The sequence below is a fragment of the Chiloscyllium plagiosum genome, chromosome 6, assembly GCF_004010195.1.
Source record: "Chiloscyllium plagiosum isolate BGI_BamShark_2017 chromosome 6, ASM401019v2, whole genome shotgun sequence".
Classification (NCBI taxonomy): domain Eukaryota; kingdom Metazoa; phylum Chordata; class Chondrichthyes; order Orectolobiformes; family Hemiscylliidae; genus Chiloscyllium; species Chiloscyllium plagiosum.
Genome location: NC_057715.1, coordinates 113906676 through 113925347, shown reverse-complemented (window position 1 = coordinate 113925347; position 18672 = coordinate 113906676). Strand labels below are relative to the sequence as shown.

At 46.0% G+C, this 18672-nt stretch overlaps 1 protein-coding gene across 1 annotated transcript in view; it reads right to left on the bottom strand.

The window, feature by feature from the left end:
• Positions 1–18672, bottom strand: part of LOC122551176 (protein Wnt-11-like) — a 91805-nt gene that overhangs the window by 26976 nt on the left and 46157 nt on the right. The window contains exons 3-5 of the mRNA XM_043692808.1: positions 16655–16890; positions 14830–15107; positions 7980–8272 (exon numbers count right to left, since the gene is read on the bottom strand). Coding sequence (XP_043548743.1) covers positions 7980–8272; positions 14830–15107; positions 16655–16890 — 807 coding nt within the window. The remainder of the gene's footprint in view (positions 1–7979; positions 8273–14829; positions 15108–16654; positions 16891–18672) is intronic.

The window sequence follows — 18672 nt, the reverse complement described above, 5'->3', positions numbered from 1 at the left end:
TCAGAGGGTGGGCGGGAGTCTTGGTTAAAGAAGTGGGCACGGGGGCGAAGGCGGCGGAAGAATTGTTCGATGTCACGCTGCGTGTTGAATTCATTAATCCGGGAGCGTAGGGGAATGAAGGTGAGGCCCCTGCTGAGGACTGATCTTTCATCCTCAGAGAGGGGTAGGTCTGGAGGGATAGTGAAAACATGGGAGTTGGGAGGCCATGTTGTGGCTGTGGTTAGGCCACATTGGTTAGGCCACTGTTGGAATATTACATGCAATTCTGGTCTCCTTCCTATCGGAAAGATGTTGTGAAACTTGAAAGGGTTCAGAAAAGATTTACAAGGATGTTGCCAGGGTTGGAGGATTTGAGCTACAGGGAGAGGCTGAAAAGGCTGGGGCTGTATTCCCTGGAGCATCGGAGGCTGAGGAGTGACCATATAGAGGTTTACAAAATTATGAGGGGCATGGATAGGGTAAATAAGTAAAGTCTTTTCCTTGGGGTCAGGGAGTCCAGAACTAGAGGGCACAGCTTTAGGGTGAGTGGGGAAAGATATAAGAGAGACCTACAAGGCAGCGTTTTCACACAGAGGGTGGTACGTGTATGGAATGAGCTGCCAGAGGAAGTGACGGAGGCTGGTACAATTGCAACATTTAAGAGGCATTTGGATGGGTATATGAATAGGAAGGTTTTGGAGGGATATGGGCCGGATGCTGGCAGGTGGGACTAGATTGGGTTGGGATATCTGGTCGGCATGGACGGGTTGGACTGAAGGGTCTGTTTCCATGCTGTACATCTCTATGACTCTATGACTCCATCTCGGTATGTCTTCCAGTCTCAGAATCTCATCAGTTCAAGACCCACACGGAAGTTGGAGCATAAACACCATTTGGGTTAGTGAGGGGTTGGGGGAATTGGCGGTGACTGCTACTGCACCATTAGGGGGCACATAGATTCAGATGAAAGACTAGATTTTACAGAGCACTGCCTTCCCATTCTCTGACGAAAGTGTCATTTGGGAGCTCACCCATGATGAAAGGGTTTGCCCTACAGGGGGTGTCGTTGTCAGTGCATAAACCAAATCATCCGCCGACATTTTCGCCACCTCCAAACAGACTCCACCACCAGGGATATATTTCTCTCCCCACCCCTTTCCGCCTTCCGCAAAGACCGTTCCCTCCGTGACTACCTGGTCAGGTCCACGCCCCCCTACAGCCCACCCTCCCATCCTGGCACCTTCCCCTACCACTGCAGGAACTGTAAAACCTGCGCCCACACCTCCTCCCTCACCTCTATCCAAGGCCCTAAAGGAGCCTTCCATATCCATAAATATCATTTATTGTATCCGTTGCTCTCAATGCGGTCTCCTCTACATTGGGGAGAACTGGGTGCCTCCAAGCAGAGCGCTTTAGGGAACATCTCCGGGACACCCACACCAATCAACCAAACTGCCCCGTGGCCCAACATTTGAACTCCTCCTCCCACTCTGCCGAGGACATGGAGGTCCTGGGCCTCCTTCACTGCAGCTCTCTCATCACCAGATGCCTGGAGGAAGAATGCCTCATCTTCCGCCTCGAAACACTTCAACCCCAGGACATCAATGTGGACTTCAACAATTCTAGCTTATCTCTCCACGCTTCAGGCTCTCTGCCTTTATTCCTGATGAAGGGCTTTTGCCCGAAACGTCGATTTCACTGCTCCTTGGATGCTGCCTGAACTGCTGTGCTCTTCCAGCACCACTAATCCAGAATCTGGTTTCCAGCATCTGCAGTCATTGTTTTTACCTCGTTGATCATGACCTTTGCATCCTATCCCAATCTGGGCAGCAAGTCCTACACTGGGTACTGACCCAGCAGCGCCACATTGGAGCGGTGGCGACCACTGGAACTGCAGTCAGTCCACAGATCAGGTAGTCATGGAGGTCAGGGTTCAGGTAACTCTGGGTAATGAGTGTGGGGACGTGGCTGGCAGCCAGATAGAGAATGAGATTACTCCCTGGACTGGACGGATTGCCTTATGAGGACTGGCTAGGCCTGTGTCCTGGGGAGTTCAGAAGAGTCAAAGGTGGCTTAATTGAAACATAGAAGATCCTGGGAGGACTTGACCGGAAGGATGTGGAAAAAATGGTTCCTCCTGTGGGAGAATCTAGAACTAGAGGGTCGGAGTTTAAAAATAAGGCAGTACCCATTTATGACAGGGAATACTCTCTCTGAGGATTGTGAGAATTTGGGATTCCTTTCCCCAAAATGCAGTGGATGCAGAATCTTTAAATACTTTTCGGCAGAGGTAGGTTCTTTATGACCAAGGGGATGAAAGACGATCAGGGATGTGCAGGAATGTAGAGTAAGGTTAAAATCAGATCAGCCATTGAATGGTGGAATAGGCTTGAAGGGCCGAGTGGCCTCCTCTCTTGTTCCTTGCTTGGGTGTTTGTTGACAGTGAAGGGGCTCAGGGTGCCGAGTTTGAGAGGCCAGAATGGGGCCAAGATTTAAAGAGATGGGTGATCTTGGGAGTTAGTGGGATGAGGGGGTTCCTGTGGGTACAGGAGATCCCACAAAGGCGGTCCTGCCCGTCCCACTTACCCCCAACCAGATATTGCCCTGTGGGAGCTGCTAAGATGGCTGCTTGAGGAAATGAGGTGACCACCCAAGTGGTCATTAACCGGTCACTGAAGGATCTTCATGATCCTAAGAGTGAGTGGGAAGGGGAATTAAAATGGGCGGTGACTGGAAGGTGAGGCCCCTACGAGTCCGCATAAGATTCTCGGCAAACCCTATGTTTACGTTTGGTTTCCCTGATGTAGGGAAGATCACATCAGGAACACAGGATGCAGAAAACTTGGTTGGAATGATAGCCCTGACTTAACATTGTAGCTGTGAGTTGAGAATAGACAGGCTGAGATTGTTCTGCTTGGAGCTGAGAAAGAGGAGAACAACCCAGTGTGCCAAATCATGAAGGGCTTTAACAGAATAAATAAGAAGAAACTGTTTCTGCTGGCAGTAGGGTTGGTATCCAAGGGACATGCACAAGTGCCAGATGCAACATTAGAAGAGTTTATTTTACACAGAGAGCTGTGATCTGGAGTGTGCTGCCTGAAAGGGTGGAGTAAGCAGATTCAACAGAACTTTCCAAAGCAAGTTGGAGGAGTGCTTAAAGAGGTATTTTTGCACAGGGCTCTGGTGAAGGGACAGGGCCAGTGGGACTAATTGAGGGTTCTGCTGCATGACGATGGTTAAATGACTTCTTTCTGTGCTATCTCATTCCAGAATTCCCTCAAAGTCTATCATTTCCATCCTGAGACACACTCTCCCACTTGACATTAAAATGGTGCTAGGCGGAAGTGGGGACTGCAGATGCTGGAGATCAAAGTCAAGATTGGCGTGGTGCTGGAAAAGCACAGCAGGTCAGGCAGCATCCAAAGAGCAGGAAAATCTACGTTTTGGGCAAAAGCCCTTCATCAGGAATAGTGAATATTAAAATGGAGTATTAAGGAATATTAAAATGGTGCTGCACATTCCCTAAGAGTGTGCGAGGTAGGGCAAGTGTTGTGTGGCACACTCATGAAGACCCTTCAGTGGCCAGTTAATGACCAATTGGGTGGTCACCTCATTGCCTCAAGCAGCCATCTTGGCAGCTCCCATAAGGCAATATCTGGCGGGGGGGGGGGGTAAGGGAGATGGGTAGGACCACCTTTGTGGGATCTCCTGTACTCACAGGAACCATCCCCGTGCCCCCAACTCCCAGGATCACCCACCTCTTTAAATCTTGGCCCCATTCTGGCCTCTCAAACTAGGCCCCCCGATCCCCTTCACTGTCAACAAACTCCCAAACAAGGAATGAGAGAGGAGGCCACTCGGCCCTTCAAGCCTGTTCCACCATTCAATGGCTGATCTGATTTTAACCTCACTCTACTTTCCTGCACATCCCAGATAATCTTTCATCTACCCTGCCTTAAAAATATTCCAAGATTCTGCATCCACTGCATTTTGGGGAAAGGAATCCCAAATTCTCACAATCCTCAGAGAGAGTATTCCCTGTCATAAATGGGTACTGCCTTATTTTTAAAGTCCGACCCTCCAGTTCTAGATTCTCCCACAGGAGGAACCATTCTTTCCACATCCTTCCGGTCAAGTCCTCCCAGGATCTTCTATGTTTCAATTAAGTCATCTTTGACTCTTCTGAGCTCACTAGGACATAGGCCTAGCCTTTCCTCATAAGGCAATCTGCCCAGTCCAGGGAGTAATCTCATTCTCTATCTGGCTACCAGCCACGTCCCCACACTCATACCTGAACCTTGACCACCTTTGTCTGGGGACTGGCTGCAGTTCCAGTGGTGGCCACCGGTCCAACGTGGTGCTGCTGGGTCAATCCCCAGTGTAGGACCTGTTGCCCGGATTGGGATAGGACGCAAAGGTCTTGCCATGTCCACACCACCCCCTGAGGTGGAACACAACTGTAGGGCACACCGTTTCATCATGGGTGGCTCCCGAATGACATTTTCGTCAGAGATGGGGAACACAGTGCTCTGTAAAATTGAGTCTTTCATCTGAATCTCTGTGCCCCCTAATGAAGCAGAAGCAGCACTACACCACCCCGCTGCCCCCACAACCCCTCACTAACCCGACTGGAGTTTATGCTCCAACGTCCGTGTGGATCTTGAACCAATGAGATTCTGAGACAGCAAAACATACCTAGATCTGTTATGATTGTAACGAGGTCAGCCGGCGGGGGGGTACAACATAGAATATGAGTTCCCTGACTGGGGCTGTTAATCTGGTCCAGTCAGGGAGCCCTGGCTGACAGGAGGGTCAGAGGCTCTGCTCTCTCTCTCTCTCTCTCTGAGAGCTGGCTCTGAGGGAGCTGGAACAGTGTCCAGGACTCTCCATGTGAGGGCCTACCTGCCCCTGTGGGGTTATTTCAAAATCCATTGAGGCCATCACCTCCTGCAGTCGACAATGGCCTGCAATGTTGGTTCAAACAGGAGAGGAATGGGCACTTACTATTCCAGCAGCAATGTATGCCGAAGAAGATGTGATGGTGCAGCCTTTGAGCCAGAAACCCTGGGTTTGAATCCCAACTTGGTGGCCAAAGTTCCTTATATGGCCAAAATGACTTGAGTATCAACTTCCAAGCCATGCCAATGGGCAGGTGGGTATAAGCATGAGGGATTGACCTCTAACATCACCAGCCATAGCTCCCGAGTGTGATATGTGTATCAAAGTGGCCATTCTTGGCCTCTTCCATTGCCACAGTGAATCAAACCGCAAACTGGAAGAACAACACCTCATCTACTGCCTGGGCAGCCTACAGCCTGGAGGACTCAACACTGAGGTCCCAAATTTCAAATACTCTCCCTTCCCTTCCCCTGACTCCCTTCCCAGCTCCTCCCCTTCCCTTCCATTCCTCTCATCGACCCTTCATCCCAGCCACCAACCGGATTCATTCCTCGCATCAACCAACCATGTTATACCTGCTACCTGTATTCACCTATCCCCACTTCACCACCCTGCCCACCACCCCCCCTTATCTGCAGCTCCCCCAACACCCACCCTCAGTCCTCAAGAAGGGTTGCACCCAAAATGTTGATTTCTGCACCTCCAGATGCTGCCTGGCTTGCTGTGTTCCTTCAGCCTCCTGCCTGTCTACCCATCATTCCAATGAAGCTTAAGACCATAACTAGGAACCCCATTCTCCTGCCTTTCCCCATGATCCTTGATCTATTTATTCATCAGGAACCTATCTCTGTCTTAAATACACCTAATGACTTGGCCTCCACAGCGTTCTGTAGCAATGAGACTGAAGAAATTGTTCCTCATCTATAAAGGGTCACTCCTTCACTCTGAAGCTGTCCTTCAGGTCGTAGTCTCTCCTACTGTCATAGAGTCACAGAGTCATGTACAGCACAGAAACAGACCCTTCGGTCCAACCTGTCCATGCCGACTAGATATCCCAACCCAATCTAGTCCCACCTGCCAGCACTCGGCCCATATCCCTCCAATCCCTTCCTATTCATATACTCATCCAAATGCCTTTTAAATGTTATGATTTGTAGATGCCGGTGTTGGACTGGGGTGTGCAAAGTTAAAAATCACACAACACCAGGTTATAGTCCAACAGGTTTAATTGGAAGCACTAGCTTTCAGAGCTGATGAAGCACTACCACCTGATGAAGGAGCGTCTCTCCGAAAGCTAGTGCTTCCAATTAAACCTGTTGGACTATAACCTGGTATTGTGTGATTTTTAACATTTAAATGTTGTGATTGTACCAGCCTCCACCACATCCTCTGGCAGCTCATTCCATACACGTACCACCCTTTGCATGAAAAAGTTGCCTCTTAGGTCTCTTTTAAATCTTTCCCCTCTCACCTTAAACCTACGCCCTCTAGCTCTGGACTCCCCCACCCCAGGGAAAAGACTTTGTCTATTTGTCCTATCAATGCCCCTCATAATTTTGTCAACCTCTATAAGGTCACCCAATCACCTGATGAAGGAGCGTCGCTCTGAAAGCTAGTGTGCTTCCAATTAAACCTGTTGGACTATAACCTGGTGTTGTGTGATTTTTAACTTTGCACACCCCAGTCCAACACCGGCATCTCCGAATCATGACTACTCTATCTAGGCCTCTCAATATTCTGTAAGTTTCAACCAGACCCACCTCCCCCATCCTAAACTCCATTGAGTACAGACGCAGAGTCCTCAACTGCTCCTCATACAATGAGCCCTTCATCCCCAGGATCATTCTTATAAACCTCCTCTGAACCCCCTCCAAGGCCAGCACATCCTTCCCTAGATACAGGGCTCAAAACTGCTCACAATATTCCAAAAGTAATCTGATTCAAGCCCAATATAGCTACATCAGGACATCTCTGCTCGTGTATTCCAGCCCTCTCAAGATGAAGGCTAACATCATTAATTGCCACCAGAACCCCATCTGGCTCATTAATGCTCTTCCGGGGAGAAAATCCTTACCCAGTCAGGCCCACGTGTGAGTCCAGGCCACTGCAATGTGATTGAAATCAGAGCTCGGGAATAAATGCTGGCCTAGCCAGTGATGCTCATATCCTTCTAATGAATTTTCAAAACGTGTCAGGATAGTTTGTGGGGTTTGCAGGGGAATTTGCAGGGGCTGGTGCTCCCATGTATTTTCTGCGGTTGTCCTCTTCAGTGGCAGAGTTGATGGGTTTGGAAGGTCCCGTCGCAGAATGTCTATTCCTCAACCGACATAATTAATAAAACATTACCGTGATCGGTTTGTGGGAGCTGGCAGTGCTTACTTTACAAAGTGGAGGGCTGCTTTGTGAGGGGAGGTTGGACAGGCTAGGCTTGTATCTGCTGGGAATTCGGAGAGGAAGAGGCAGCTTGACTGAGACATGGAAGATCCAGAGGGATCTTGACAGACTAGATGTGGGGAAGATATCTCCTCTTGGGGAGAGTTTAGAACCTAGAATCTAGATGGAAGGAAAGGTTCAGAGGGATGTGGCCCAAATACAGGCAAATGGGACTAGTTTAGTTTGGGTTAACTAATCAGCATGGGAAGAGTTGGACCGAAGGGCCTGTGTCTGTGCTGTATGCCTCTATGTCTTCAACCAAAGGTTACTGTTTGACAATCAGAGGTCACTCATTTAAAATACAGATGAGGACAATGTTTTTTTCTCTCTTACAAAGTTGTGAGTTCTTCCTGACAAGGTGATGGAAATAGAGTTGCTTGAATATTCTTATGGTTGACATAGATAGAATCTTGTTAAAGCAAATGGGTTAAAGGTCATGGATGTAGGTGGGAGTGTGGATTTGAGATTATAATCAGATCAGCAATGAGAGAACAGGCTTGAGGGGCTGAATGGCCTGCTGTTTCCTCCTAATTTGTATGTGCGTATGTAAGTTGACTGCCACATTTTCCACTTTGCAACAATTGGTGCAAAACAGGTGTCTGATTGACTGTTCAGAATTGGGCGAAAGGTGCCATACAAATGCAAGTGCTGTCTTTCGACTGTCTCACCTCTCTTGAGTTCCATTGGAGCCCAGTTTCTCGTTCCTCGAACAGAAGTCCGGTGAATTCTGCAGGTATACCAGCTCACTCTCGCGGATGGGCCTGACGTCAATGTCCTTGGGGACCAGCTGTTTGCGGGTGCCCACTGGGCGATGGACCACCCTGGTGGCAGACAGGTACTTCAGCTTAAGGTCCTGGGCAATGCTGCTGAGCTCCTGCAGCCCCTTCCAGCACGTCTTCACCGAGCATGAGCCTGAGACTCCGTGACACTTGCACTTTATCTCCAGGGATGCCTTCAGGGCCTGAAAGATGCACAACTGTGTCAGCCAAAGCTCAGTCAGGCTCACACACTCACCACTCTCATCCTGAGTTCAAATCCCACTCCATACACTCTTGAGCAAAAGATCATAGAATCATAGAATCCCTACAGTGTGGAAACAGGCCATTCAGCCCAACATGTCCCCACCAACCTTCTGAAGAGTAACTCATCCAGACCCATTCCCCTACATTTCTACTGATTAATGCACCTAACCTACACATCCCTGAACACTATGGACAATTTAGCACAGCCAGTTCACCTAACCTGCACACCTTTGGGTTGTAGGAGGAAACCCACACAGACACGGGGGGGAATGTGAAAACTCCACACAGACAGTTACCTAAGGCTGGAATCAAACCTGGGTCCCTGGCGCTATGAGGCTGCAGTGCTAACCACTGAGCCACTGTACCACCCCCACACAGTCACTGTTCCCCACACACTGTATTGTACTGAGGGAGTGTCTTACTCTGGGAGCTATTATTTTGCATATCACTGAGAAAAGTTTTGTCAAAGTTTTTTATCTTGGACTCATCAGGACCATTTGCAAGAATACCAGTGTAAAGGGGACCAACACTTTATATTCTTTGGTAGGAGAACCAGTCAGCATCACTGTACAACTTATAACATTCTACACTGGTATTCCTATGAAAAGGACATTCCTGATGACCAGGAAGTTCGGAACCAGGGGTCACAGTCTAAGGATATGGGATACACTGGTATTCCTATGAAAAGGATATTCCCGATGACCAGGAAGTTCGGAACCAGGGGTCACAGTCTAAGGATATGGGATAAGTCTTCTAGGAATGACATGAGAAGGAAATGTCTTCACTCAGAGAGTGGGGAGCCTGGGGAATTCTCTACCACTGAAAGCAGTTGAGGCCAAAGCACTGAATGTTCTCAAGGAGGGGTTATAGAGTCATAGAGTCATAAGGTATAGAAACAGACCCTTCAATCCAACCAGTCCATGTCGAACATGTTCCCAAACTAAACAAGTGCCACCTGCCTGCCCTTGGCCCCAATCCCTCCAAACCTTTCCTGTTCATGTATCTATGTCTTTGCAATGTTGTAACAGTAACTGAATCCATCACTTCCTCTGGCAGTTCATTTCACACACAAACCACTCTCTATGTAAAAAAGTTGCCGCTCAAATTCTTTTTTAAATTTTTCCCCTCTCACATTGAAAAATATGATGAGGAGGTGCCAGTGTTGGACTGGAGTGGACAAAGTTAAATATCACACAACCGACAGGTTTATTTGGAAGCACTAGCTTTTGGAGCGCTGCTCCTTCATCAGGTAGCTGGTGGGGCAGGATCATAGGACACAGAATTTATAGTAAAAGATCATAGTATCATACAACTGATATGATGTATTGAACAAACCTAGACTGCTGTTCAGTCTTTAATCACTTCGAATGGGGATGCAGGTTTCGATTAATTAACATATAAACCCTAGAACTTCTTTCAAGTCACTTTCTGGGTGAAGACATTTCCTGCTCATGTCAATCCTAAAAGACTTATCCCATATTAGTGATTTTTGAGAAGATTTGTAGCTCAAGTTGATGATAAGTCTGTAAGTTTGCTCGCTGAGCTCAAAGGTTTGTTTTCGGAAGTTTTGTCACTGTACTGGGTAACATCATCAGTGAGAGTCTCTGGTGAAGCACTGGTAGTATGGTCCACCTCTCTAATCATAGGTCTTGGTTTCTAAGGTGGGAGAAGTCGTTTCTGGTTCTTTTCTTCAAGGGAAGGTAGGTAGGATCTAAGTCGATGTGTTAATTGATGGATTTCTGGTCAGAATGCCATCCCTCTAAGAATTCTCGTGCGTGTCTTTGTTTCGCCTGTCCTAGTGGTGTCCTTCTTTGTCTGTATGTATAGAATCTAGTGATAGTGGGTCATGTCTTCTGGTGGCCCATTGGTGTTTGTGTATCCTGGTTCTTGAGTGCTGCAGTGTGACGTAGCTCTTGGATGCAGGCATTATTTCAAAGAGTTACATGACACTGCAGCACCCAAGAACTATAAAAAGCAGAAGTAAAACATCTACACAACGTTTTCAAGAAAAACAAGGACATAATAAACACAATCCACTGATTCCTCAGAAACAAACCCAAACAAGCAGACACAATGCAACCAAAACCTATAGCCACATTACCTTACATCAAAGACATATCAAAAATGACTCCAGATTACTCAGACCCCTTGGCATCATGGTAGCCCATGAACCTACCAACACATTGAAACAGTGACTAATGAACCTAAAGGATCCATTAGATACAACCAGCAAATCTAACACCATTTACAGGATACCATGCAAGAACTATAAAAAAACACTACAACGGACAAACTAGCAGGAAACTTGCCACCAGGACACACGAACACCAAATGGCCACCAGAAGACATGACCCACTAACACTAGATTCATAAATACAAACAAGGACACCACTTTGACTGGGACAACACACACATCCTGGGACCGGCGAAACAAAGACACACACTAGAATTCTTAGAGGTATGGCATTCTAACCAGAACTCCATCAATAAACACATCGATTTAGATCCTATCTACGTTCCCTTGAAAAAAAGAACCGGAAATGACATCACCCACCATAGAAACCAAGACCTGTAAATAGAGAGGCGGGACGTACCACCGGAGACTCTCGCTGATGATGTTACCTAATATGGTGACAAAACATCTGAAAACAAACCTTCCAGCTCAGCGAGCTAACTTACATACTTATCGCATATCCTTGGACTGTGACCCCTGGTTCCAAACATCCTGGTCATCAGCAATGACCTTTTCATAGGAATACCAATGTAGAACATTGTAAATTATGAACTTTTTAAAGTTTATTCACAAGATGAGGACGCCACTGTCTTGGCCAGTATTTATTGTTCCTCCCTAACTGCCTAGGGGGCAATTAAGAATCAACCACACTGCTGTGGGTCTGGAGTTACACATAGGCCAGGCTAGATAAGGATGGCCGTTTCCTTGTCAAAAGAACATTAGTGAACCAGATGGGTTTTTCTAACAATCAACAATGGATTCCTGGTCATCACTGAGTCCATCATTAGACTCTTAATTCCAGATTTTTATTGAATTCAAATCTGCCATTGCAGGGTTCAAACTCAGGTCCCCAGAATATTACCTGGGTTTCTGGAGCTACAGCCCAGTGAGGATACCATTAGGCCATTACCTCCCTCGCTCTTACCATCCATGTCAAGAGAGATAAAGACATACTCCCATATGCCTTCTTAATGACTCCAGTTAAGGCAAACTGGGTCATCAAACTTAAAAAGAATGAACACTAGAAACTCATCAACCCAAACCCTTCAGTGTGGAAAATGTTACTGCCTGTGGGAGCTTCCTGATCACAAAATGGCTGCTGCGTGTTTCCTACGTTACAGGAGTGGCTGTATATCATAAAGGTTTCCATCGGCTGAGAAACACCTTGAAACATCCTGAGGTCAAGTGAAGCAAAAAAAAATTGGATATGTTTCCTTTGTAAAGTCTGACCGTAAAAGAATTCCCATGGACCCTTAGTAACATGAACTGGGAAGACCTGACGATACATCTGGAATTTGACGTATGGCACCAAAGGAAGAGTTGGTGGTGAAGTGGTAATATTATTTGACCTCGTAAGGCACTGGTTCAAATCCCACGGCAGTCACTGCTAGAATTTAAATTCAATTAATAAAGTGACCATAAAACTATCATTCACTCTTACCCATCTGGTCTGCTGTTGTTCTTTAGGGAATGAAATCTATGGTTTGAACCTACTCTGACTTGCATGTGACTCCAAACCCACAGTAATTGACTCAAGTATTCAGATTAAAGGGCAATTGAGAATGGATATAAATGTTGGCCCAGCCAATGACATCCACATCCTATGAATGAATAAAAAAAATTAATAAGGTCACCATGAAACTCATTCATCCAGTAATGGTCTTTAGTGAAACAAATCTACTATTTGTACCTGGGAAAAAGTGAGGACTGCAGATGCTGGAGATCAGAATCAAGAGTGTGGTGCTGGAAAAGCACAGCAGGTCAGGCAGCATCCGAGGAGCAGCGGAATCAATGTTTTGTTCATAAGCCCTTCATCAAGAATTCTGTTTGTATCTAGTCTGATTTGTATGTGATTCCAGACCCACAGCAATGTGGAATGGTCTAGTGAGCCTTTAGGTTCAAAGGCAATTAGAAATGGTCAATAAATACTGGCCATATCCCAGTATAAATATAAACATAATTGGTCTTGCTTGCCATTTTTATCTGGGCCCTTCATAAACCAGGATTTAGATTTTGCTATTGTAGTGTAATGGCAGCTCAGTTGGCACTAGAAACTAGACCTGGACTAATAGCCCAGATTAATTTAAATCTCCCAACTTTGCAGTTTGAAATTTTGAAATCAGTTTTAAAAAATGGAAGGAGATCTGACTTTTATGCTGTAATATAATAGGTTACATCTGACAATGTGATATCCTAATGAGAGACAGTATGCACCGTCATAGGAAGTGATGCAATGTCACATGATCTAGCTGTCTTTTGCAGCTTAGTGTCAAGATGAAGTCACAGTATGATGTTTGTTAAATAAATAAAGTTAATGTTATCCTTACCTCAGCAGACTCTGTAAATACTCTTTTAGCAGCACAGCAGACCAAGGGTATTATCACAGAATCACAGAATTGTAACAGTACAGTGGGAGGCCATTTGGCCCATCATGCTTGCACTGGTTCTTTTATTTAGCACCATTCGCCTGCCTTTTCCCCACATCCCTGTACCAAATAACCATCCAATGCCCCTCTTAAATGCCTCAATTGATCCACCCTCCACCACATTTTCAGGCAGCACATTCCAGATCCTAACTACTTGCTGTGTGAAAAAGTTTTATCTCACAACACGCTTGCTTCTTTTGCACTAACTCCCTACCCTCTCATTATTTTCACTTTTGCAAGCAGGAACAGTTTCTCCCTATCTACTCAATCTAACCTGTTCATGATTTTGAAAACCTCTATCTAATCTCCTCGGTATTCCTCTCTCCAAGAACACAGTCCCAACTACTTCTATCTATCCTTGTCACTGAAGTTTCTCATCCCTGGAACCATTCTTCTACATTGCTTCTGCACTCCCTCCGATGCAATTATACACACCTTCTTTGGACTTGCTATGTCTCCAGTTCTAGAGCATCATGAACGACAATTATAGTATAGAACAGCACGTTAATAGACTCTCCACCATCTGGTCTCAGTACTCCACCCAAGTGTGCCTTCATTGGAGCTTCCTTTGTCTCCCATGTACTTGGATGGCCTGGTAAGGCGTTCAGTCAGGGCAAGGCAAGTAAGGAACAGGCCATAAATGCCTTTTGAAATCAGTGAAGACCTACTTCATTTTCGTAAACACAAAAGCCCAAATAAAGCATTGCTACGCTAACCCCATACGCCAAGAATGAAGTGACCTGGCCGAGATCTTTAAAATCATGAAAAGTTTGGTCAATTGTAAAGGGAGAGAGAGAGAGAGACAGAATCAGAGCAAAATAAGATGGTCACTGAAAGATGCAGAGGCTGTCCGTGTGTATAAGTTGCAGAAAACGAGTAGGCAGGTCCAGCAGGTAATCAGAAGGGTAAATGGAACTTATTGCTAAATGAATAGAGTATAAAAGTAAGGAAGTGTTGCTGCAAATGCACAACACACAAGTGAGATTGCACTGGGAGGACTGTGTACAATTTTAATCTCCTGCATTGGGGAAGGTTTGCGAGATTGATTCCAGAAATGAGGGGTTTGCCTTGTGAGGAGATAGTGAGCACTTTAGGTCTATACCTCCATTCAGAAGAATGAGAGGAGATCTAACTGAGGTAATCTAACTAAATGCTAAAGGGATTGACAAAGTACACACAGCGAGGATGTTTCCTTATATGGGGTAATCCAGAACGAAACATCATGGTTTTAGGATAACGGTAGCAGAATTAAAACCGAGATGAGGAGAAATTACTTCTTTCAAAAGGGTCAAGAATCTGTGGCATTCACTGTCCCAGGGTACAGTGGACATGAGGATGCTAAATAAAATTAAGGATTTTTAACTAGCAATGGATTAAAGGGTTCGGGGGAGGGGGGGTGGACAGGAAAGTGGAGTTCAGGCTGAGATGGGATCAGCCATGATCATAATGAATGGTGGAGCCAACTGGAGGGGCTGAATGGCCTACTCCTGCTCCTGGTTCATACGAGTAATCCGATAGGGAATTCTGAGGAAATGACTTCAGCCACAGAGTAATGGAGGGTTATTCTGACAGGTTTGGACCAGCATAGATAAGCGAATGGATTTGTAACCTGATTGGGCCGAATGGCCTGTTTCTATGCTGTGTATCCAATAAAGTAAGTTCAGAACCAGTGCCAGCCTGATGGATGGTACGCTGTAATTGAGAGAGTCCTGTAGTATTTCAGCTTCTAATGCTGAAATTGGACGCTGCCTGACCTTTTCCAGCACCACTCTAATCCAGACTCTGATTTCCAGCATCTGCAGTCCTCACTTTTGCCTAGTACTTTTGCCTTGCTTACCTGGCGCCCAACCTCACTGTTGTGCAGGTTCATCAGCTTGTTCGCTTGCGATCCGGACTTCTTCATCTTCATCGGTGAATCGGAGAACTTGGATCCCAGCACTATCCCGTAATTCAGGTTGTCATTGCAGCCACCCCATCGGAACCCCGGCCCGGGAGCCTCAGAGGCTAGCGGTCCACAGGAGCAGCCAGGAAGGTCTCCTGTGGTGCAGGCCCTGGCTATGGTATGGCTGATAGCAGCAGCGGAGAGAGCGTAGACAAAGGCGGACTCTCTGGTACCTGGAACAAGAAGCGAGTGGTACAGCATCAAACTCACTGCCCGCAAAAGGGAGATGATACTGCCTGGGATCATCCTTAGGGAATGCCACAACATCAACAACAATGAGGTGCATTTATAAAGCACTCTTTGCACCAGTGAAAAATCCCAAGGCATCTCACAGGAGCATTGTCAAACACGACTTGGTGCTGAGCCACATAAGGAGATGTGGGGACATGGTGATGACTGGCACAGTTGAACCAGCAATCATTTGGGATGAATGAACAGATGAGAGGGTGTGGCTGATTAATTGGCTGTGATAAGGTGAAGGTCTTTGCCCTGTGTTGAGGGGAGAGCGGGAAGCTCCGGGGAGCTGGATAAAGTAGCCATCAACAGGCCATGCCACGGAGCAAGCTGCCCTCACCCACAGCTACATCAGACCCGGCCGTTCTTGTTGAGTGAGCAAACCATGTCTGCCAACACCCCGATGCACCGAGAGACACAAGAGAGAGGTAGGCACTGCAGGGGCCCCCTCCAACACCATCTTGTCTTAACACCTCCCTCTCTCCTTCCCCTTCCTTCCTGTATTTAATATGGTTGCACTGCCTCTAATGGACAGTGCTTGTAATTTGTTACTCATTAATGGGGTAATTGGATAACTCAGTGGTGGGCTTTTAAACAAAGAAAGGCTGTGGGTCTTCCATTAACTAGAGAGCAGTGGCGACAGAGTCATTGGATATTTTTGTGGCACAGATTGGTAGACTCTTGATTAGCAGGAGAGTGAGTATCTATCAGGGGTAGGCAACACAATCAGATGAATCAGAATTTTGTGGAATGGTACAGCAGGCTAGATGTGGCTGAATGGCCTACTCATGCTCCAGCATAATGGATGAGGAGGTCAACAGGTGGATGAGCAGATTTGGGTGTGTGGAGAGGTGAATGGTTGATAGTTAGATTTATGTATGGGGGGAGTGGAGGATGGTTGGGGTTATGGATGGGGAGAGGTGAAGGATATTCCGGGTTATGGATGGGGGGAGGTTGAAGAATGAATGGAGTAATCTGTGCATATTACTTCAAATCAAAACTGGGAAAATATATCAAAAAGCTGCACTTACATTACTGAGGAAGAGTTTTGTTAGTCATAAATCTTCATGCAAAAGGACAGTTTTCCGATGGAAAGTGCCTGGAACATTCTGCCAGGGGAAGGTGTTTGAAGCAGATACAGTAATAATGTTTCAGGGTCATTTAGATAGACACATGAACAGATAGAGGATGGAGGGATGTGGACCATGTGCACACAGATAAGATTAGTTTAACATCATGGTTGGCACAGGCAAAATGGGCCAATGGGCCTGTTCCTGTACCTGCATTGTGCTGTGCTCTACAACATGTTAGAATGCCTGAACCTTTTGCCTGCAGAGGACATACCTCTCTGCAGGAATATCTGTGATGTTTGAGCCAGTGTAACGGAGCTGTGTTGTGAGTGTGACTGATGACCTTAAGTTGTTATAAGCTACACAAACCAATCCTTTTTGACGTTAATATTCAAGCTGTGTATTTGATGATTTACCTCTCTCCAGGTCTGGTGAGAAGTAGGGAGCCAGTTCGATTGAAGAGCAGTTCCACCTCATGTCAGAAAAGGTTTTCTGGCAGGTTTTCTTGACCTCCCGGGCTGTCTGGATGATGCTCTGCATGAGCTCCAGGTTACTCCGGCAGAGCTGCTGCTGAGCTGAGACCAGCCCTTCCAGGTGCTTGCAGTTCTGGGTCTGGTTGAGGGCCATTCCTGGGTCAGTCCTGGCCAGAGCACTGGACAGAAGAGATGGACAAAGGGTCAGCTGTTTCCAAACCTGCTCCTGTGAGAGACATTGTTGTTCAGGTCTAATAGAGTGTACATCCAACCATTAGTTTAATATGATAACCACTAATAAATCCAGTACAGAATTAACTTCTTTCTCCAGAGAACAGTGAGAATATGAACTCACTATCAAAAGGAATAGTAAGAAAATAAGAAATATGAACAAGTGTAGGCCATTCCACTCCTCAAGTTACATTTGACCTGCCCCAGACATCAACTGCTTGATGATGATTCGAGGTCTGTCCCTGTGAAGCCAGTTGGGAGCTGTCACTATTCCCAACTCCTCTTTCATACCAGCTCCTCAATTCCCTCAACTCCTCAGTATTTCAAAAATCTATTGCCCTCCTCTTTAAACAGTGATCAAGTCTTCTCAATTCTCTGGGGTCAAGAGTTCCACGGCATTCACAATCTCTGGGAGAAGAAATTTATTCACCTTTCAGTTTTAATTAAGTGTCCCCTTATTCTACAACTGTGTCCCTTATTCAAAACTCGCCCACGAGTGGGAACATCTACTGTACCCTGTCAAGGAAACGTGTATGTTTTAAGAAAGTCACTCCACATTCTTCAAAACTCTAAAGGATAATGGCTGAAACTTCAACTTTTCTTGATAAATCAAACCTTCTTCCCGGGAATCTGCCTATTCAACTTCTTCTGACTAGCATCCAATGCCAGTGTATCCTTTCTTAAACACAGGAATCAAAACTATGCACTGTACTCAGGTGCTGCCTCACCAACACCCTGCCCCTACCAATACAACTGGTGGAGCCTAAATTTATGTAATTAATTAATCTAGGATCTATAGGAACAGGAGTAGGCCAATCAGCCCCTTGAGCTTATTTCACATTCAATGTGATCATGACTGATCTGTGGCCTAACTCCAAATACCTGCCTTTGGACTGTATCCCTTAATATCTTTGTTGAATAAAAATTTATCTATCTCAAATTTAAAATTTACAACTAATGTATCATAAATATCGTTTGTGGTAGAGAGTTCCAAACCTCCCCAGCCCATTGTGTGTCGAAGTGCTTCCTAACATTTCTCCTGAACAGTCTGGCCCTAATTCCCAGACTATGTGCCTAGTTATAAACCAATGGAAATCGTTTATCTTTATCTACCCTGTCATTTCATATTAATATCTTGAAGACTTCGATCAGATTACCCCTTAACCTTCTAAATTGTGGAGAAAACACGTCTAATTTGTGTACTCTCCCCTCATAGCATAACTCCTGAAGTCCAGTTATCGTTGTACTCTGTCTGTACTTCCTCCAAGACCAGTCTATCATCCCGGCAGCGTGGTGCCCAGATCTCCTCTCAATATTCCAAGCAGGGTCTAACTATGGTTTTGTACAGCTCCAGCATAACTTCTGCATCCTTATACTCCAGTCATGTAGATATAAAGGTCAGCACTCCATTAGCTTTCTTTATTCTTTTCTGCATGTGTTTGTGACATTTTAATGATCTATGCATCTGAGACCCTAAATCTCTTTTGGACATCAACTTCATACCATCTAGAAACACCCAAACTATCCTTTCCTGGTCCAAATGGATAACCTCATACTTACTTGCATTGAATTTCATCTGCCACAGTTTTGCCTATTCACCTAGTCTATCACTATGTCTTTGTAATTTTATTCTGGATCAGTGGTGCTGGAAGAGCACAGCAATTCAGGCAGCATCCGACGAGCAGAAAAATCGACGTTGGAGAGATAAGCTAGAGGAGGGTGGGGGTGGG